The sequence below is a fragment of the Rhinatrema bivittatum genome, chromosome 1 (assembly GCF_901001135.1).
Source record: "Rhinatrema bivittatum chromosome 1, aRhiBiv1.1, whole genome shotgun sequence".
Classification (NCBI taxonomy): Eukaryota; Metazoa; Chordata; class Amphibia; order Gymnophiona; family Rhinatrematidae; genus Rhinatrema; species Rhinatrema bivittatum.
In genome coordinates, this window is record NC_042615.1 from 310,452,952 (window position 1) to 310,475,314 (window position 22,363).

Consider the following 22,363-nt stretch of genomic DNA (forward strand, 5'->3'; position numbering starts at 1 on the left):
TGACTTATTGTGTGACATGTCAAAAAGAGTTTCACTGCCTCTATCAATTTCCATCACAACTTTTGACTTTGGCACCTACAGCAGTAGTCCTGCATGTGGCAGGGCTCAGGGTTTTGAATTTAGTTCTGTATAGGAGATTGGTGGCCACTGTATAGTTTTTGTAGGACAGGTGTGATATGGTCATGTGGTTTGCATCCCTCCATCAATCATGCAGTGTAGTTTTATATTAGCTGGAGTTTGTGTTTACATTACAGTAATCCAACTATATGGTTACCATGACATGGATTATTGTGACTAGTTTCATGTTCCTAATGAGAGGACAGAGTCTCCTCTGCAATTTATGTAATTGAAAGAGGTGTCTCTTTAATGTTGCCTGGATTTGTGGGAGCATAGGTATATATATACACTGTATATAAAAAAAATAGCTGCAAATTTATAGTGAACAAACTGTATCCCAAAGTAATGCATGCACAAATAATAAAAATGGAAATACCTTTCATTTTTTTTCCTTATTTTAGATACATACATGAGAAATTATGTATTAAAAACATGTGTGTCCATTAAGCTAACTCTTGAGAATGAAAGACCAGCTCATAACCTTCTGATGGACTTGCCAAACCTTAATTCAAAACCTTTAGGCACTGCATCTAATAATCATAGTTAGTCATGCATTGACATGGAATATTATATTTCAAACTGTTGAAGCTCTCTACAACTCACAGAAGTTATTTTATTTCATTGTTTCAAACATATGCTGTATTTTCAAATGGCAATACAGTATTGCTTGCCTGGTTACTTTCAGGCCCATACAGTAAACTCCGTGGGAGAGCCGGAACTCCGAGGCGAGCACCCGCTCTCCCAACGCGCGCCCAGGCACCTCTCCTGGGCACGCGATTCAGTATTTAAATTAGAGCCCGCGCTAATAAGGAGGCGCTAGGGACACTAGCGCCTTCTTATTGGTGGAAGCAGCAGCTGTCAGCGAGTCTGATAGCCGACGCTTAATTTTACCAGTGTCGGTTGTTGAACCCGCTGTCACGCTGACAACCACGGGTTTGGAACACAGGTTCGGAACACGGACGCCATCAAAATTGAGCAGATTTTTTTTTTTTTTAAGAATTTTTATTTTTTTTATTTTTGGGGCCTCCGACTTTATATCACTACGATATTAAGTCAGAGGGTGTACAGAAAAGCAGTTTTTTCTGCTTTTCTGTACACTTGCCTAGTGCTGTCTGAAATTAACTTTGGCAGGAATTAATTTCTGAGAGTAAAATGTGCGGCTTGGCTGCACATTTTGCTTTCTGTATTGCGGTTGACTACCTAATAGGCTCATCAACATGCATTTGCATGTGATGAGCGCTATTAGTTTCGGGGGGTTGGCCGCACGTTTTCCACGCGCTATTACCCCTTACTGTATAAGGGGTAATAATAGCGCGTCAAAAATGCGCGGCCAAACAGGGGCTAACAGTGCGCTTGGCTGAGTGCAAGTTCTGTATTGGCCTGTTTGATTGTAAGAAAAAACAAGTAATATATGCTATTATGTGTCCTAGTCATAAGATATAAATAGGTCACACAAAACACGCCAATAAATCACAGATTATTCAACATAAAAATTGCATCTATACAAACAAATTAGAGGTTCCTTTAGTCAAACATTGGCAGGAATAATTTCTTCATGACTTATCAGAACTACGTGTTTTCATTATACAGCAACTGATATTAAAACGAGGAGGAAATATAACTGCACTTTTGTGTCAATGTGAACAATTTTTTTTTTTCCACAGTTCAACCTTATGGGCTGAATCTAGCTATAGAATGGGAAGCTTTTTAATAAATGGCTTTACAAATAGTGATTTGGGGGGGAGGGTAGGTTCTTTTATAATAAGATAAAAAATCCTTGTAGCATGATAAAACTTTGTGGAAAACAATTGGTGGGAGTTCCTCTGGAAATGGTTGCTGAATGCTGATTGGTGTGTTTAAGCTAAAGGGGCAGGGATTAACATTATATCTGTCTTCCAGTACAGCGTGCAGGCTGGTGTACTATGAGAGCCGTAGCCTGCGATTCATTCAGGTGCATTCAGAAGTGTTCACCCTATAATTTTATTTTGTCTCTTTGGTTTTCATTCTGTAAGTTCTTTCTTTCAGTGAAGAAATCATGGAGTTGTCAAATAGACTTTTGTTTAGTATCATATTTTGCATGAGTTTTAGGAAAGTGTAAATAGATATTTTAGTGTGTGTTTGTTAGTAGCAAGAATAATATAAATACCTATAATAAAGAACAATATAATATACAGTTATTTAAAATTCACAACAATATTGTTTTTTCATATATTGTAGTAAGACATGGCTGCTGAAACCGTGTGATTCACTCAGTAAGACAATGTCGCTGAAACTGAATTTTTGAATATAAAAGCTCTCACTATTTGGTCCCCATGAGATAAGTAGTTTCTGGTCCTCTGAGGAAGCCTGTTTGGCAGGTGAAACAGAGACATTTGATGGGATTTATTAGGTCTTAGTGGTTTATTGATAATACAGCGTACATTTGCAAAAATGGAATTAATAATGTCTCTGGAGTGTAGGGAACTTCAGTGCTTAAAAATATAGTATTCCATGTCAATGTATGACCAGCTATGATTAAATATATAGAATAGATAGGGGCATTGCTACTGAAAACAATGGCTACTGTCTGTGGGGCTTCCTCTACTTTTTAGTGGACACCATTAAGTGCTTTCCCTAAGGCAAGAGGGTTCTCTACTTACAATACGGAGACAAGACCACATTTCTTTCCTGTCACTGAAGGGGAGTTACTAGGCTGAGGTCACATGCCACTAATGGGGGCTTTAGCTGAGAACACAGATTCCATCTTGGTGACTGAGCTGTCTGAGCACACTTATAAACAGCACTGAGAATAACACCAACTGCACTGGAAATAGGGAAGCTTGTCAGCTTCACTCTGCTCTCATGGGAAAAGCTGCAGTTCATAGGTCTGTGATAGATCTGAGGAGCACTTGAAGAGTGTAACTACTCTATTTCAAATATTAGGGTTGCAAAATCCATCACAGATATTTCTGTCCAAACTTAATCCATATAATGATACTTTTTGTAATGTAGTTAACCCAAACTTTTCTCATAACTTTAGGTAAGTTTAAAATTATGTAAAAATCAAATCAAGAGTGATGCTAAGTATGTTATCAATATTTTGGATAAGATAATTTGCTGCTGGAATTAGAATGAAACATGGGAGGAAGGAGACAGGAAGGCTCAGCACATCAGTACAGATTTTCAGAGCCTTTCTCCTCTAGGCCACCAATTGAAACCTGGCTCATCTCAGCCATGAATGAATGTTTTTACCACGTGAAAGATGTTTGGTGGTTTATGTGAAATCAATTGATGGTCTCTGTCCAACTCCCAAGAGACCAGTGTTCACATCATTAATAAAAATAAAAAAAATCCACCAATACAATTTGGAAGTAACTGTTGCTAATCTCAGCAAATTTGAATAAGCTGGGAGAATGATACCATCTCGCCTCTGATGTGGTCCCTTCCATAGCAGGCCAAAGGCTTATTGGCAACGGAGAACTTTGATTACTTGGGCTTGTCTAATTTTTTTACTTCTTTGCAGCCCTCACTACTTCTATTTCACCCTCTGCAACCACTTTAAGATTTGAGTCCTCATCTATTTGCGTGCTCGTTCATACATTAGTCTAGATTCTGTCAGCTCCAAGTCTATTTTAATCAAAACTCATTCTGTTTATCCTGTTCTACCACCACTTTGTCACTAATAGTAAAATTCATTGTGTAGCTGGAACACAACAGCCATTCAGTGATTGACTGTACTACTGGTTTACAAACAGCCAGAAAAACAGCTATTGAGTCATTTACTTCTCCAATGACTATGGGATGAGCATTACTTTTTTTCCTCTCTAGTCAGAACACAAAAAGACATTATTTAACTTGTACAATATTACGGAGGGGGAAAAAAAGCATTTCTGGGCACTATATTTCATGCTCATAGAAACTATTAATATCTGCCCGCTGTCACTTAGATAAGTTAATTTTAAATTACTAATTTCGAAATTCTTTGAATTCTTCCCTTTCAATTCTCCTGATCACCTGATAACAGCCATATTTAGAAAGTTGCAGTAAGCTATATCAATGGAATAATAATAATAATAATGTGTGATGCCATCGAAACCAGGGAATGTGAGGTCATTGGTGATAATGTTTGCTCCCTGTAGGTCAGGAAAATTGCAAGAAAGCTGCTTATAGAATTTTCAAAATAATAACTTGATGGTAAAATTTAAATGCTGATATGGGATATTCATATTTGTTTTGTGTGTTTCTGAATAGCCCTGTACTGCACAGAACAGAAGGCTTTCTCTTATGTAGTCTACTTAAAGATACAGTCCTCCCTTCTGTCTGTCCTTCCAAAATGTTGTTGTTTTTTATTTTTACCTTTATTGCTTGCAGTCGACAGCCAATATTGGACATCAGTCAGGGAATCAGTTTGTAAGATTTCACAGAGCTTCGAGATAACCTAGCAAATGTACAGTAATAGGGGGAAATGTAAACCAGTGACAAAGAGAGTAATCAAATCAGTGTACAGCATGACAAATGGGGACAGCCAGAGAGTCTTACAGCAGATAAATCATTACCCTGTCATCGGGATGAGGAACGGGACATACAGAGGATATTATCCAAAGCAGAATACTAAAGACATTTTTGTCGCTGGAAATCATTGCCCTCTATCTTCCACCAAGGGGGAGTTTTAGCTATCTGAGGCACAGAGAAAGTGACAGTTTGAATTTGCTTTATAAAAACCATTCAGAAAAACGTAGGAAAAGGAATTTCAGTGATGGTACAGGAACGCCTTCACTCACCCATAACCAGACAATAAAATCTATATCTAATGAGCATATAAGTACTTTATTTTCTTCCAGTGGGTTGCTAGATGGATGTGAAAACCTTTGACTTGTAAGATAGCGTGTCAATAATGCATACTGAATCACAGACATGTCCCTCCTAGAGCAGGCAATGGAATTTCCCACTGCCAGAGTGTGACATGCAGTGGCCTGTACGTGGACTTTAATCACATTTTTCTGCGTGATAAGCTTCTCTAGTCTTTCCTTTCCCATCCAAATCCAGATGCAACACATGAGACTTTGAGCAGATTGATTTATTTAACGTCGCCTCCCACTGCAGTCAATCAATTTTTCCTTTCTAAAAAAGGGGGTGCAGATTTTCCCAGAGCCCGCTTTTAGTGCTTATATCTGATGATTCAATGAATGTCTGAGCCATTTCCAAATACAGAATTGTATATACTGTATATCTTGGAACAACCCAAAAGTGCTGAAGACCAGTCCTATTAGCATATTTATAACTTAACAAGCTATTAGCAAAGGTTTAGACAAAGCATAGAAGCAAGGAAATACTGTAGCACATAACAGGACGTTAGCACTGACCGAAGACCCTGATTTTCAATGGCAATTTCTGCAGCAAGGGCTAAAAAAATAATTCTGGCAATTCTGAACCGTGTTTAAATAACTGTGCTTATTATTGTACTTTATTTATTATGTAAAAAAGCCAAATGTATCGAAAATCATATGCTAAATATATTCCTTAAAAATAAGTGGGTTTCTAACCTTTGTTCTGTGTGTCTGGGTGTTTTGTTTTGCTCCTGGACCTTTACTTGCCCATATCTGAAGAGCTTGCTCCCTTATTAGAAAGCCTTCCCGTTTTCTCCTACATTATCTCCAATGATTTCAACAGAATCTCACTCAATACTGAACTTGCTCTGTTTTCTCTCTAGTGCCGAGATAAAGCAGACAGCCTCTTTGTGGTGAAGAGCCCAGCTCTGGGTGTGAGCTATGAATTAAGGATTGTCTTGCCTGACCATCTGGCTGAGGTTGAGGACCCATACGTGATAGGGCGTTAATGCCATGCAACCCAACCCCATTGGGGATAATGATGATGCAATGACCAGTGCCAAAGCAGAAGGATTAAACCTCCTTAAAAAAAATGTAATAAAACCAAAACCAAAATGAACTTAGTCTATTAATCCCCCCCCCCCCCAAAAAAAGGAGAAATCAGAAGATCTTCCCTGGTTAGGGTATTTGCGGCCAGGTTGAGGGGTATTTTATGGGGCCAAATTTCAGTAAGTCATTGAGCGGTATTCATTTAAATTTAAGCAGATTTTCAGGTACCTAGGGGCCGATGCAATAAAGGTGCGTAGAAAGCGGGCGCTGAACAGTCAGCGCCCGCTCTCTTAACACGCACATGGCCCTCCAAAGGGGGGGGGGGGGCGCCATGCAATATTCAAATTAGGGGGTCATGTTAGCAAGGATGCGCTAGGGTCGCTTGTGACCCTTAGCTCATCCTTGCTAACACGAAGCCAAAAGGTTTTGAGTGCTTACCTGCCAGTGGGAGGGGGGAAGAGTTTCTTCTCACTCCCTGACCCCATTGCCCGGAGAAGCCACAGTGTAGCGCATACACGGAGGAAAATCCTGAGGGGTGCCGGGAAGCACTCGACTTGCCAACTTATTTCCCGCCAATGGCGGTGCCCAATCATGGACGGAACGGGGGTGCCACCTTCCCCTCCTCCAGCCACCGGTTTCGTGGGAGAGTCTCTGTGTCTCATCGTGGATTGGCGGCGGTCATCCCCGTTGAAGGGTCTTTAGGTTTGTGACTGCCGTGCGTCTCCCAATCATGGACGGAACGGGGGTGCCACCTTCCCCTCCTCCAGCCGCCGGTTTCGTGGGAGAGTCTCTGATAAACTCAGCATTGGTTTTTAGTCGCGTTTGGGTTTGCGTTTACAAACTTAAGCGTCCAGTTGTCATATTAATAGTTACACCGAGTAATTGACTGAAATAATCAAAATAAGGGGAGAGTCGAGAGCTTTTTTTTTTTCTTTTTTAATTCCTCGCTCCTGAAAGATTCAGTAAAGAAGCCCGGCAACAAAGCACTAATTGGTCCCCAGAAATACTCCGGCAGCAGGTCAGTACCGGACCTCGGGCAGGGATCAGATCGGGCAGCAGTAGCAGGTCAGCACCAACCAAATTTTTTTAAATTTTATTTCTTTTATTTTTTCTTCTTTTTTCAATGCGCACATCTATTAACGCCTGCTCCTGGCAGGCGTTAATAGATGACAGTTAAATGTGCGTGGGAGACGCACACTTTTCTTTTTGCATCGAGAGTGAATGCCTAATAGCCTCATTCACATGCATTTGCATGAGAAGAGCACTATTACATTCACTCCGCGTTATTGCATTAGGGTATTGATTAGCATCTATTCTACCCGCGTCCAACTGCACGTTAAGAGTGCGCTCAGCTCAGCGCACCATATTACATCAGCCCCTTAGGCTGCAGCTGAAAATTTTTCTAAATCTAGCTAGCGGGATTTAAGCCAGCTGTCCCCACACAGAAGGATAGCCCCCTAAATTAGCTGACTAATGCTGAAAATTAGCAGTATCTGGCTAAGTTACTTCCCCCTCCCCCACAACCAAACCATACCTCTGGGACTGCTGAGTGGTGATAGTTTTCAAAGGGGCTGATCTAGCCACCTAACTTAATAGGAGATCATGTAGAAAATCTACCCCATGTGAAAATCAGTAAGAAGATGTATTCATGAAAGACTGGAAAAAGAATAGACCTCAGTCCATTCCTTAATGCAAAATAGCATGCAACATATTTCTCTCTACTGTGATGCCGGAAGTTACAAAGGATGTTCCCCAATACAAAGAAAATACATTCAAATATAAATCCAAGAGAACCGCAGCTTACATTTAATTCATAATCTAAGAGATGGGCGCCATCAGGTGGATTCTTTAGGAACAGGTTGCAGCAAAGCATGAACTGCCTGGACCGTACACGGGAAACAGGAGGGGAGTTGAAGCCTGATGACAGAGAGGGCGAGATATTCCTCTTTGAAGGGTCCTCCTATGAAGAAACAAGCCAACCAGTAAATCAATTTAGGGCAAACTAGATGCTGGCTTTTATCAAAGTGGCTACCGTTTCCTTTCTTAGGCTTGGACAGCTATGCAAGTTCCTCAAGTGAAAGTCGGAGATCATTTTGCTGGCACTTTATGGCAGTCATGTGCAGTCATTTCCTGTCATTTTCCAAACAGAATGACAGAAAAAAAAGAACAAAATTTGCAACCAGTGTGCACTAAAAAACAAAAACAAATGCAAAAGGTAAGGAAATGAAAAAAATTTAAAAACTAAGGGGCAGATTAAAAAACTTATGCACGGGCGTAGATTTGTTCGCGCAACCCGGTGCGAACAAATCTACGCCCGATTTTATAACATGCATGTGCTTCCGCATGCATGTTATAAAATCCAGGGTCGGTGTGTGCAAGGGGGTGCACACGTGCACCTTGCGTGCGCCGAGCCCGAGGGGAGCCCTGATAGCGTTCCCCATTCCCTCCAAGGCCGCTCCGAAATCGGAGCGGCCTTGGAGGGAACTTTTTTTCCACCCCCCCCCCACCTTCCCCTCCCTTCCCCTATCTAACCCACCCCCCAGTCCTACATAAATCCCCCCCTACCTTATTTTATTTCTTACGCCTGCCGGCCAGCTGCCGGCACGCAAACCTCCGGCACGGCCGGAATGGAGGAGGGCTCGGGAAATGCCCCCGGATTGCTGCCATGCCCCCAGACTGCCGTCATGCCCCCAGACCCGACCCTGGACTGCCCACTTTTGAAAGCTCCGTGACATATGTGCATCCCGCGACATATGTGCATCCTGCGCCGCCGAGCCTATGCAACATAGGCTCGGCGCGCGCAGGGGCAGATTTTCTCAGGTTATGCGTGTAGCCTTTGAAAATCTGCCCCAAAGTAAATAAAAGCTGGAACAAATCTTTTTTTCTATGCACATCCCTAGTTTATGGGAAAGATTGCAAATGGAAGCGGGACTCCTACAGAGAACGTATTATCCAAAATACTTGTGCCTGTTTGCCCATTCACACTGTGGCTGGAGCTACACTGAGCAATCCCTTCAGCAACCAAGACTGAAATGAAATCTGTTTACATATGTAAGAATTATAAGTAATTGGAATTGTTTATTGTGAATTGTTTTTGTGATATTAATCTGTAATTTAATACATAATGGGTACAATCAAGGGCTTGGACAGGATTGTATATTTCAAAAATTAAAAAAGGATTTATAAATAAAAAGGCAGCCTTAGCTACTAGAAACTAGAGTAGAACACATGATAGTGGTTTTAGGTAGTGGATTTTTATGGTCTATGTTTAACTTGGCTAAGGTCAATTGTAGGATCTGAACTGTAAACTGAGACGATCCCTTCTTGGCCTTTTGGCTGAGATTGAGAATCTGTACAAATATGGCAGGGTTAATGCCCATCCAGCCAGCCGGCCTTGCTACAAACATTAAATAGTTTGAACCTTGACTAAATTAGAATAAAACCTCCTGTTAACAAATAAAATAAAAAAGTATAAACAAACAATTATTAATAACCATGATTAAGTGATAAAGAAATGCCTACTTTTCAGTTAAGAGAAGATCCTAACCTTATTCTTATAAAGATACCAAACATGATAAAAATAAGAGAACTTCCTTTATTAAGCTTGCTTTTAGTAAGAATAGGAGAAAATTAAGTTAAAGCAACTGTGTTACAGAGTGACCAAAACATGTGTGTACTTAAGGAGGAAAACAAAAACAAAAGGATAATATTGCAAAATACAGAGTGTGCAATATTTCTATGATTGGAGGCCCTCTTCTGAGCAAGAAGCATTACATTATAACTGGAGCTGGTGATTTTTTGTGGAGGCGGCATTCATAGCCCCTGGGACGGAAAGGGATTCAAGGTTGTTGCTTAAGGGCGACACCTAGTGGTCGGATTGAGGACCCATGATTGCATAGCTCTGGAAGAAGCCCTGCTGCATGGCCCCTGATCCAGGACCTTTACTGTGATGACCACCACAGATAATCTGGGAGGCTGGGAAGGATATAAAAGGGAAAAATTTCCTGCATAGTCCCAAATGAAGGCTTATGGCACCAGATCCCAGTTTTGTTGAACAGGAAATGGAAGAAGTGGGTGGAAAATGCTGGATCAAAATACCCAAACAAAACAGGCTGGGTAGACAGGAATAGAATTTGGCATTCATTTGCATGTATAAATAATTGTTCATATAGTTAACAATGAATTTAGTTTTAGTGTTACTGTTTGCAGTGTTCTAATTTATAAATTACATATACAATCGGGCCGATACAGTAAAGCACGGCCGCGGTTACCCTGTTTATAACTCGCTTTGGACGCACAATTTGGACGCGTAAGGCGAACCCGCGATTCAGTATCCAGTGTTACACGTCCTTACTGCTTGTCGAAATGGATGCGTATCCGTCTCTGCCCGCCACATGTATATGATATGTTAATGATAGATTTAGCTATTCCCTCCGATACAGTAACGTGCGCCCAGATTATCGCCTTTTTAACCAGCTTATTTGCCGTGTCTTTAACCTGCATATTTACCACCTACCCTGACCCTGGCGTTAGTGTGGTGTTCATTCAGCTTCCCGCTGCCTTGAGCGCCCGGCTGAAGCCCAGCAGCAGTTCTCTGAATCTGAATCCGTTCTGTCGTGCTGCAGTTTATGCCACCGCTCATTGGCTCCAGCCGAAGAGTCATCACTAACTGCTGGTTGAGTTGCCCGCAGCAAAGAAAAAAAAAAGCACCACATGCCAGCAACAAAGAGGACTGCTAGAACTTAGCCGCCCGGTCCCAAACCAACCCAATCCACAGAAAAAAATGCTTCTCGCACAAGGGGGAAAAAAGTAACCCAACCTGGCACCACCGCGCTTAACTTCAGAGTACTTCGGTTCCGTAGGGTTTAGTTTCTGTAGGGAAGAACGGACACCGTTTCCGGGGACTCCTCTGGCCTTCTCGTGGGTCTGGGCTCCTTGTCGCCGTTGACTTGCAGTGGGCACGAGCTCCTGTATCAGGCCCTATCCCTACACACCCTACGCCGTGACCTCCACGCCAATGTTCAGGAGAAGGAACCCGAGGCCCGGCAACCATGGGAACGCAGTTATCAAGAAACACACACACCCAAAAAAAAAAGAGCAAGTTCAGCCTCCTTCAAGATGTCGTGCAAGGAGCGGGGGATTCAGAGGACCTCGGATGTCCAGCCAGGCGCTCAAGGCAGCGGGAAGGTGCTGCGACCTCGGACGTCCAGCCGGGCGCTCAGGTCGCAGCGTGCATTCATGCACCTTCCCGCTGCCTTGAGTGCCCGGCTGGATGTCCAGCCGGGTGCTCAAGGCAGCGGGAAGGTCATCCAGCCGGACACAGGTAAATCGGTTCGACCGCCCCCAAAGGCTAACGAGTAACCAGAACCAGTTCTGCTCCACGCCAATGTTCAGGAGAAGGAACCGAGGTGGCCAGGAGGAACCCGAGGCCTGGCAACCACAGGAACGTAGTTATCAAGAAACACACAAAAAAAAGAAGAGCAAGTTCAGCCTCCTTCAAGATGTCGTGCAAGGAGCGGCGGATTCAGAGGACCTCGGACATCCAGCCGGGAGCTCAGGTCGCGGCGTGCGTTCATGCACCTTCCCGCTGCCTTGAGCGCCCGGCTGGACATCCAAGCCACGACCTCGGACGTCTGGCTTGGACGTCCAGCCGGGCGCTCAAGGCAGCGGGAAGGTGCATGAATGCACGCCGCGACCTGATCGGCTACGACAGCGGCAGCAAGCCCAGCAGCAACCGGAACAGCGGCATCAGCATGGGCTACGACCAGCGGCATGTCAGCCCTCGCTCCAGCTACTCGGACTCGCGCTACAGGGCCCCAGGCAACCCTGAGGCTGACGGCGCTGGCCAGTCCACATGCCAGCCTGTGCAGCCAGTCCCTGGAACTGGAGAAGGAGCTGGAGCTGCACATGAAGAAAGAGGATTTCGGTGAGTAACTAGTGTGTGGTACTTGCTTCAGTGCCGACAGACGTTCATGGGCCTTCCCCCTGCCTTGAGCGCCCGGCTGGAAGTTCAAGCCACGACCTCAGACGTCCGGCTTGGACGTCCAGCCGGGCGCTCAAGGCAGCAGGGTCTGTAGGAAAGAACCATCCACTTTCCTGGTGGAATGACATTTGAAATGACAGGTACCAGCGCATCCTGGATACAGTGTAGGCGCTGTATACCGCTGTATACAGTAAGAGGGATTGCGTACGCCTACTGCTTCATTGAAGCGCTTTGGACGCCACTTGGATTTGCATCTAATTTGAATACTGAATTGAGCGGTATGCGAACCAAAATATGCGCGTGGCAAACGAGGGTGCGCCCGGCACTGCCGCACTCTTTCTTACGCGTCCTTACTGTATCGGCCTGAATGGGATTTGAATAGCATTTAACATAAGACAGCTAAATGCTTATACTGACTACCCAACTGATCATGGTGTATAATAAAAGGGAAACCACAGCAAGTACCAGTCAATCTTTAATAATAATATTGAGTTTATTCTTTAATTGTAGGCTCTTAGATGCATTCTTTTTAGATTGGATAAACTGGAATACTGTTCTTGATCTCCTTTTTGTTGATATCTGAACTTAGGATCTGAGTTATGAGCTAAGCCAAGCCATGGTCCCTTCTTGGCCTTTTCGCTGAGATTGAGCATCTCTATAATACTGGGGTGGGGTGGGGTTTAACGCCCTGCTGCCTAAACCCATTGGAGTCAAATTGATGTAGCGACTATTGCCAAAGCAGGAGGAGTAGGCCTGTTAAAAGAAAATCTTTTGTACACCCTGTTGTTCTATGCATGTCTGAGGTATGTTTTAAGACAAAAAGGGTAACTTTCAAAGGGACTTCTGCAGCTAAAACTGTGTTATGTCCAGAATCGGCCTTTTACAAAATTGCCCACCTGATATGCAGGTAAATGTATGTGCAAATATCCTGTTTGTGTGCAAGGTTACCTGGGCAGGGGGCAGGGATTTGGATTTATGTACATACTTTTGGATTTTAAAAAGCATACATGTGAATTTTCAGAAAAAAATTGGTGTAGCTGATTTAGCAGGCATAATTTTCAAAGTACACTTTTGTGAGTAAGTCCAATTTGAAAACTGGGATAACTTAATATGTGCTTTTTGCTGACTTTCTTATGCAGGCGGTTTGAAAATTCCTCTTAAAAGGTATAATTGTACAGAAAAATAGTGTCCTTAAGAAGAAAGTCACACATGGTCAAGAAAAGGCAAAAGAAAAAAAGTGTATAGCTGATGCAACAGCAATCTTTGTAAAAATGTAGAACTCACAGGGCCTGTGGATTGCTATTTCATAACGGTATTCGTCAGCCCTAAGACTAGTGTCAATGTGACTTCACTTCAGCACTGGCCTCAGAGCTACCAATGTCTTTTTTAAAAGGACTGCATATTGGGGCAGGAGCAGTGCTTCTACTCTTTTCATCTCAGGAAAGGGGTAAGTGGGGATGGGAAGATCCCAGGTCCTGGAAAATATTTTGGGGGTGGAAGGGGATTTGAAAGGGCCTGGGGAGGCCTGGGCTGTGCTTTGCTCAGCCCTGCCAGGTAGTCCCAGACCCTGCAGCTTTCTTTGTAGGAAGGAAGGGGGTCGGAGGGGCCCAGGGAGACCCCAGCTGGGCTCTGCTCAGCCTGGACCCATGGCTTTCTTGAGGGGTGGAAGGGGGGTTGGAGGGCTTTGTGGAGGCCTTTTTTTTTTTTTTTTTAAATAACATGAAAATACCCAAAACATTTTAGGTATTTTTGTGCAAGGCCATTTTTGTTTTGTTCCATTTGAAAAGAACAGAAAATGGCCTTTTTCAATTCTAATGTGCCATTCATTTAAAACAAATGCACATCTAATACTTTGTTTTGTAAAGTTTGTTGGATGTGTCTTTATGTGATGTTATTGTATTTGTTTATTTGTTTTACTGTAACTTAACTAGAATGCTGTGGTTATAAGATGAGAATTACATTTGAAGAAAAAATAAATACATAAAATGAAACATATAGATCTGTACCAATTTACAGTAACATTACGAAAAAATGTTGCTAAATTCACTAGTCAAATCTTTACAATTCTTGATAAAATTTGCATGTTATAGAGGCAGTGCATGCAAATTTATCTCATGCATATTCATTGTGGATATCCTAAAAAGTTGACTTTCTGGGGGTATTCTGGGGCAGGTTTGGGAACTTCTGTAAAGTACTGCACAGCAACAGAATTTTCTATAAGTATATTAAATATTGTAAGGCACAATAATAATCTTTTTATTGGGGCATGTGTGCTGTATTATTTAAATTTTCCAGCATTATTCAAAATTGTGTTTTAGAGCTGTGTACTCGTAATGTGCATGTGAATACATATGTGGCTTGGTGGAGATCGGGCACACAGGTGCTCATTGGATCTCTCCTAAAATATTTTACTTTTTATAATATCAGAAGCAAGTTGGCATAGTTGTACCTTTTTCCTTACTGTTTTCATGAAAATTGGAAGCCCTGCTTTGTCTACGGTGTGACTGACTTCCTCTTTCCAAAGCTCTGGTAGAGAAGACAACATTTGGAGACAGTTTTAAAGTCATACTGCAAAGAAAAGGTACAATTGTATTACATCTCAAGTTGTGAAACATTAAAAAAAAAAAGAAAATAAGTTTGCTTCAAGAGAAAAGAAGTGGCAAGGTGAAGCTCAACGTAACAAGCCTACAATTAGTACACACATTTCTGACTGCAGAATCATCTGATCACTACTTCAGGCTACTGGAAGAAAGCAGTACAATAGCCTTTCCAAGTCTGCAAGTAGATGCCGGTTCTTTGAAGAGCACTTACCTGATGGAAGGAGCATAGTTCTCTAAAGCTAGTCAAAAATATAGTATGGTGATCCCAAATATATATATATAGTAAAACAAAAAACCTTAATAATAGTGATAGTCCAAATAAGTCAGAAAAATCATTAACAATTCAAAGATCTATTCTTTTAAGAGACCTTCATAAAATGAGAGCAGTTACTAAGCAGCACTGCATCAATATAAACTGATCGGTTTTCTTAATACTGTCTCCTTTATCATATTCTTAAGAGGTTTGTAATCACTGATCTCAATTCAAATTTGTCCCAGATTTTTTAAGGGACATTTTTTAACCATGGCATATAAAATTGACTTAGCTTAGAAAAATCTGAAAGGTAAATGTTATAACCTGTGCACGGGCATCCTTATGCGCACGGTTCCCGCATTATATAAAATCCACTACCCACACACACATGCACACCTGATTTTATATTGGGGGCGAGCATGTGTGCGCGAGTGCCGACTCGCATGCATAAGGAGGACATTTTGTAAGATGCATGTGGTGAAGCAATAGGCCCTTTCCCCAGTTCCCTCCCAGTCCAATAAAAGAGCAGACTGGGAAGGAACTTCCTAAACCCCCTAGCTAACCTGCCTCCCTTTTCACCTCTCCACCCCAGCCCCTAAAACCCTGCTATCTGCCATTCTTTTTTTTTGTTTTAGAACTTTTATGTTCATGATATATTACTAACGTTTGCAATTAGTTTCATGTTCACACTATAAATTTCCATGTTACCATTTTATATGTTCATTTTACATGTTCATTTTATATGTTCATTCTGAATGTCTGTGTATTTTATGTTTTTATTAGTTTTTAACAATTTATTTTTATATTATTTAATGTCATTTATTGTATGTTTTTAGCCCCTGATGCAGCCCTATTGAAAGAGGGCGAAACTCGGCTGGAGTCGGGCCTATTGCATATTCTGATTCTACACAATAAATTTTATATTGTTGGACATTAGGCTGCTTATTGCGTATTTCTGCTTCCACGGCTTTATTAAGCAGCCTCCCTTGCTGTTTTGTTAGTCTATCAAAATAACTCCACAGGATCCACTGCAATTGGGTCCAACCATCTCATTGATTTTCTTGCACACAGATGACAAATTCCAGTTCAGAGGTAGTTGATACAGTTTGATAAAATCCCCAAAACTGCCACTACACCAATGGATATTAATGCTGCCTGGTGCAATCTGATAATTCGCTTCAGGCAATGCTGCTCATATCTCTTGAGATTTCACCACACGGTGGACTGATGCATCCTCATGGTACTCACATAAGGATGGTTCCCCCCACACCACAGCTAGAGGAGTCCCAAGACTGGCTTTGGTTTAATTAGTAAAGTTATTTATTTAATGTGAGAGAAGGACACCCCCCACACTCATGGACACTCCTCCCTCTTTTTTCCCTTTCCCTGTACATCCAATTTGGGCCCGACATCCAGCCGGGCGCTCAGGTCGCAGCATGCGTTCATGCATCTTCACTACCTTGAGCGCCCGCCTGTACGTCCAATTTGGGCGCTCAAGGCAGCGAAGGTGCATGAATGCACACCGTGACCTCGGTCGTCCAACGGGGCCCTCAGGTCACGGCGTGCGTTCATGCACCTTCGCTGCCTTGAGCGCCCAAATTGGACGTACAGGCGTACAGGTGTGCGTTCATGCACCTTCGCCGGCGGGGGCTGCTGGAAGCTGCCTCGCATGGGGAGCGCCCGATCCGCCCCGGGCTGCTGTGAAGTATGAGTCAGTTGAGATTGTTATACTATGCCAGAAAAATCTTATGTGCCCATGTTAGAGAAAATATAGCAGATTTATAGCTTAGGAGTAGAAAATATGACTTAAATTATAAGAGATTAAAAGTTTAGATATATGAAGGGGACAGGATTATGGAGACTGTCAAAGTTTTTGAGAAAATTCACACTTGATCCTGTACTTAACCGGAAGCTAGTGAATAAAGGAAAACAATATTATTTTGGTGCAGAGAATGGAGAAGAATCATTGCCCCGGGCTGCTGAAGCCGCTCTCGCCGCTGGCTGCCCCCAGGAGGCAGGGGAGCTGCGGTGCGCGCCTCGGGAGGAGGGGAGAGAGGACTGGGGCTGCTCCAGAGCTGTCAGCGTGCCCACACGGGAGACAGGCACCCATGGACGCCCTTCTGCTGCTGCTGCTGGGGGCTTGCATGGCCGCGGCCCGTGAAATTTCGTGTCTCTCTTGCCCGTCCGAAGGAGGCGGAAAATCGGAGCTGCGCACACAGGTGCTTTGTTGCGCTCCCTGCTGCCGATCGCCCTCCCTGGATTTCTCTGATAAAGACAGTCAGAATGCCTTACAATGTGCACCTATTACTGTTGAGGAACACCACAGATTAATGGGTTCTGTATAGTTCCCATTTTCCAGCATACATGCTATTGGCCGTCTCTCTACTGCTGTTCTGTGTTTACAGGCCTTAGTAGAAACCCTTAAGAAAGCTACTCAGGATAATCTCCATGCGCTAGCATATCAATTAGCTGAAACTCATTGTTATTGCCATGGATAATCATAGTAAAGTAAACTAAACTAAAACACAAACAAATCGCTATGGAGGGATCCAAAATATAAACTCAATAAATATTTTTGCAGCATTGTTATAAAATATGGAGAACAATTTAAGCCAGTGGTTCTCAACCTTTTTTCTGTTGGGACACACCTGACAGATGGTTCTCACATGCGTGACACACTGACCCATGATCGTCACGGGGCTAGATGTAAAAGTTCAGTTTGCATCCACGGGAACCCCCCTGACCCACAATAATGGATGTAAAGCAGAATTATGACATTCCCCATACAACTCACCCTACAAAAAAGATATTCTGGTTCTGGTGTCATCTCAGTAACAGCAACTCAAACTCCTTCTACTTCCAGGCTCAATAGCCCTACTTATGAAAAGACAGCAGTTTACCACCAATGCATGTCCTCTTGAGAAAACACAACAAATAAGACTGATAAAACTCTTACATGCTAGTAAAATATTTCATCTCGGTAACAGACACAGAACCGACCTAACATACTCCCAGGATCTGTAGTAATGCACATAAACTAATCCACACACATTTACACTTGTATTATGGAATACACTCAAATAGGAGCAACCCTATCTATGAAAAGGCAACAATATAAATATTAAATCAGGCCCTAAAAACCAATACACCTCTTATTAGGAAAACAGAACTAGCAAGCAGCTATAGATCCCCACACAAAAATAATTGTAAAACTATACTAATAAGCAGAATAAATGTTTCTAAATAGCTATGAACAGAATAACATCCAACAATTAAAAACTATTAAAAATTATTAAAAAATTCTCCAAACACCAATAAAATATTTCAAAAAAAGCAGACACATCACATAATATTAAATAATTAAAATGGCAGTCAATCAAGAAAAATAAACTTAAAAAGCCACCTTTACTTACCCCCCTCCAGCAGCTCTCCTGCTCCTCTTCCATGCAGGCCGTAGCACACAGCAGAAGCAGCAGTAGAGGCTAAGCTCTATACTCATGGTCCTCTTCCTTAATGCCCATGTCTCTCACACACACACACCATACCAGTCATGCCCCCATGACCAGTTTCTGTCTCTCACACACTAATCATCTCCCAGTCTTTGACACACACACCAGTCACCTTCCTGAACAGTTTCTCTCATGCCATACACACACACAGGCTTCCCACTCCCGTGTTCTACTTACATATACGGGCTTCTCACTCTCATAATCACTTTCTCTGTCTCACACACACTCACCAGTCTCCCATGCTTGTTCTCTCCACATGCACAGGCTTCTTATTTCTATAATCACTTTCTTTCTCTCTCTCTCTCTCTCTCACACACACACACACACACACACCAGTCACCTGATCTCTCTCATGCATACACACTCACAGGCTTCCCATTCCCATGTTCTTTCAGATATACAGGCTTCTCACTCCCATGCTGTGTCTCACACACACCCAGGTTTCTCACTCCCATGCTCACTCTTCACATGCACAGGTTTCTCATTCCCATAATCACTTTCTTTCACACACACACACACACACACCAATCACCTGATCTCTCTCATGCATACACACACTGGCTTCCCACTTCCATGTTCTGTCTTACATATACAGGCTTCTCCCTCACATGCTGTGTCTCACACACACCCAGGTTTCTCACTCCCATGTTCACTCTCTTCACATGCACAGGCTTCTCATTCCCATAATCACTTTCTCTCTGTTACACACACATACATACACACACACACACACACACACACCAGTCTCTCTCTCATTTCCATGCTCGCTTTCCACTGCACAGGCTTCTCATTCCCTGAATCACATTCTTTCTCTCATATTCACAAACACCAGTCTCTTTCTCTCACACACCCCGTCACCTTACCAACCAGTCTCTCGCTCTTATGCATGCAAACACACACACAGGCTTCCCACTCCCATGCTCTTTCTCTCACATAATCAGGCTTCTCACTCCCATGCTTTTTTTCACACACACACACACCCTCCCCCCCAACACCAGGCTTCTTACCCCTTGCTTTCTCACATACCCAGATTTCTCACTTCCATGCTTTTTCTCTCTCTCACACACACACACATCAGTCACCTCCCTGACTAATGTCTCACACTCTCACATACACATCAGTCATCTCCCTGACTAATGTCTCACACTCTCACATACACATCAGTCACCTCCCTGACTAATGTCTCACACTCTCACATACACATCAGTCATCTCCCTGAGCAGTCACTTTCATTGTCTCTCACATATACACACACATCAACTCTCTGACCAGTTTCTGTCACTCACAAACGTGCTCTCAATCACACGCAGGCTGGCTGCTTCTTTCTCTCACTCACTTCCTTCCCCCCCCCCCCCCCGGAGCACAAATGGAAACTGCAGCAGCCTCCTCCTCCAGCCCCCACAAGCCAAGAAAGTAGAATCCCATCGACCGCGGGAGGCTCAAGCTGCTCTCTCCTTTCTTGATTACCGGCTGCTTCGATTGCCCGGGGGCCGATGACGCTGCTGCTGCTGCTGCTGCCACTGCTACTTTATCACGCGGCACGGGCCGGCTCTTTCTCCTTCCCGCACACCGCGTATCACTTCCTGTTCCGGGTCACGGGGGGGGGGGGGGGGGGGCGCGGGAAGAAGAAAAGGCCCAGCCACAAGTGCCACAGCTTCGTTTAGCGCCGCTGCCGTTCCCGCTGGGCTTGAACGTGCTGATAGCCTGGCGGCAATGGCAGCAAGGAAGAAAGAGCAGCGGGAGAGACCCGGAGCACACGACACACTACCCGGTGCTTGGCGACACACCAGTTGAGAACCGCTGATTTAAGCTAACAGCAGTGCTTGAATTCATAGTTGGGATATAATTTTTAAAAAAATCATCTTGATGAAATTGTATGGAAGATTATCTTTTTTTTATAAGAATTTTGACACTTTTTTGATAATTTGGCATATATAAAAACAAAGTGGTTTGAGGTGGATTGTTAATGATTAAAAAATTCAACATACCATTACTATGGGGTAATGTGAATAAAAGAACATATGAATGTTATTTATTTATTTAAAATCTTTTCTATACCGTCGCTAAGTTATACACCATCGCAACGGTTTACATGTAGGCACATATTTAATGTAAGTAAAAGTGTACTATGGTACATTCTAACAGGTGCCGTCAAAGGTTCGGTTACAATATATCATTAGGCAAAATAATTTTTAGAGAAGTGTGTCATGACCGAGTGTACTGAAAGTACTTTTACGGGTAATTTATCATACATAGTGTTATCAATATGCTAGTTGTTATGCTCAGGCTTGTGAACCCTTAGGCCGACGGGAGGATGGTACACCTTGGAGGAAGATCCGTAGGTTCTCCCGTCGGGTGGCGAGGCAGGAACAGAAGATGTGACCAGCTGACCCTCGGCACTGTAGACAGTGACTGGAGCTTCACCCCTGGAAGCCCGCGGTCCCCCCGGGAGGAGCCCGCAGGGATCCGGGCCGCTCAGACTTAGGTGGGCCCTTGGAGATGATGGTCAGGAAGAAGTCCAAGGTCAAGTGCCAGAGGGTTGTCGCTTACCAGTCCGAGGTCACACAACGAGGGATCATCACTTGCCAGTCCAAAGTCACACACCAGAGAATCACCGCTTGCCAGTCCGAAGTCAATACCAGGAATCACCGCTAGCCGATCCGAAGTCAATACCAGGAGTCACTGCTAGCCAATCCGAAGTCAGGAACCAGGAATACCGAGACGAAACTGGATCAAGGAATCAAGACGCTGGAACTCACCAAAGCAAGCAGACTCAAACAACACTCACAGGAGACGTTGCCAAGTCAAGGAATGGTCAGAGGAAGTCTCTTTTTATACTTCCTCTGGCCCTGTGGATAGGAATCAGCTGAGAGCAATTAAAGGGACGAGGTCCCTTTAAATCTAGTGAAGGGGCGCGGCCTCATGCCTAAGATGGCGGTGGCCATCTTGGATCCGGGCCGCGGAGGAGAGCAGCAGGCGACTGCAAGAGAGGAGCAGGACGGCTCCGAACCTGGCGGCTCGCCCGGAGGCCCGCGCCAACGCACGGGGGCGCCGAGCTCAGACGCAGGGCAGTCAGACCCGATGCTGCTGCCGGCCTGGTCAGGAAAAGAGGTAGGTGGCCACGCTCACGGATGGCCGTGGGCGCGGAACACAACAATGAAACTTTGCACTCCATCCAAAAAAGTTTTTTCTTGTTTTTTTCTTTTTTAATATAAGTAATTAGATAAATTTATTTATTTATTTATTTATTTATTTAATTTTATATACCGGCAACCGTTTGCACATCGTGCCGGTTTACAGATAACTTAAAACAAGGATATATATAGGCAAAGCCTTTACAAGGAACATTGTGTAACCTAGAACATAGTAACAGATCAATAACTAAATAAATAGGGGAGGGAGGGGAGGGGGTGGTCGAGACAAAGGGGGGGGCAGGGGGGGGTGAAGACGGAAACGTGAGGAGAAAATATGTACAGGGAAACAATGAACAAGTGGTATGTACATAGGTTGTGTGCAATATTTGAAAATGCGCAAGGGCATTAATATAGCACCGTGTGTGTGGTCTTCAATTATAAGAATAGTTATCTAGCAAAATATGAATAAGTGAGATGGATAATCGTATGGCATTAGATTTAATCCTGGCAGAAAAGGAGGTATTTGCCAAGTACTAAATGATGAACTCAGTGCCCAGTGTTGCACAGAGATTATTGATAATACCCCACAGATATTAAACAGCACTAAATGGTTAATTATACATAATCTTCCCCCAAGATGGGCCAAATAACCTGATTGGGCTATTAGCATGTATGTATGGTGGGAATATATTAAGGCATGAAGAAAAAAATACTGATTTATTTTGTGTTATCCTTGCTATTATACTTGGAATTGTCATTTTGAAATGTATTGGAATATTATTATGACTCATGTGCTTACCCTTCCTCTGCGTAAGGTGGAAGTACATATGAACAACTATTATTTGTGATTACTCTGCTTCAAGATCTGGTGGGTGGAATGTGGAAAATTATTTTAAGGAGTTAGTTTGTGGA

The 22,363-nt window shown here is 43.3% G+C and overlaps 1 protein-coding gene across 3 annotated transcripts in view; it reads right to left on the reverse strand.

Moving 5' to 3' along the window:
- Positions 1–22,363, reverse strand: part of C1H4orf17 (chromosome 1 C4orf17 homolog) — a 68,658-nt gene that overhangs the window by 14,936 nt on the left and 31,359 nt on the right. For all 3 annotated transcript variants that reach the window (XM_029597312.1, XM_029597305.1, XM_029597322.1), the window contains exons 4-6: positions 14,405–14,481; positions 7,777–7,932; positions 4,453–4,534 (exon numbers count right to left, since the gene is read on the reverse strand). In XM_029597312.1, coding sequence (XP_029453172.1) covers positions 4,453–4,534; positions 7,777–7,932; positions 14,405–14,481 — 315 coding nt within the window. The remainder of the gene's footprint in view (positions 1–4,452; positions 4,535–7,776; positions 7,933–14,404; positions 14,482–22,363) is intronic.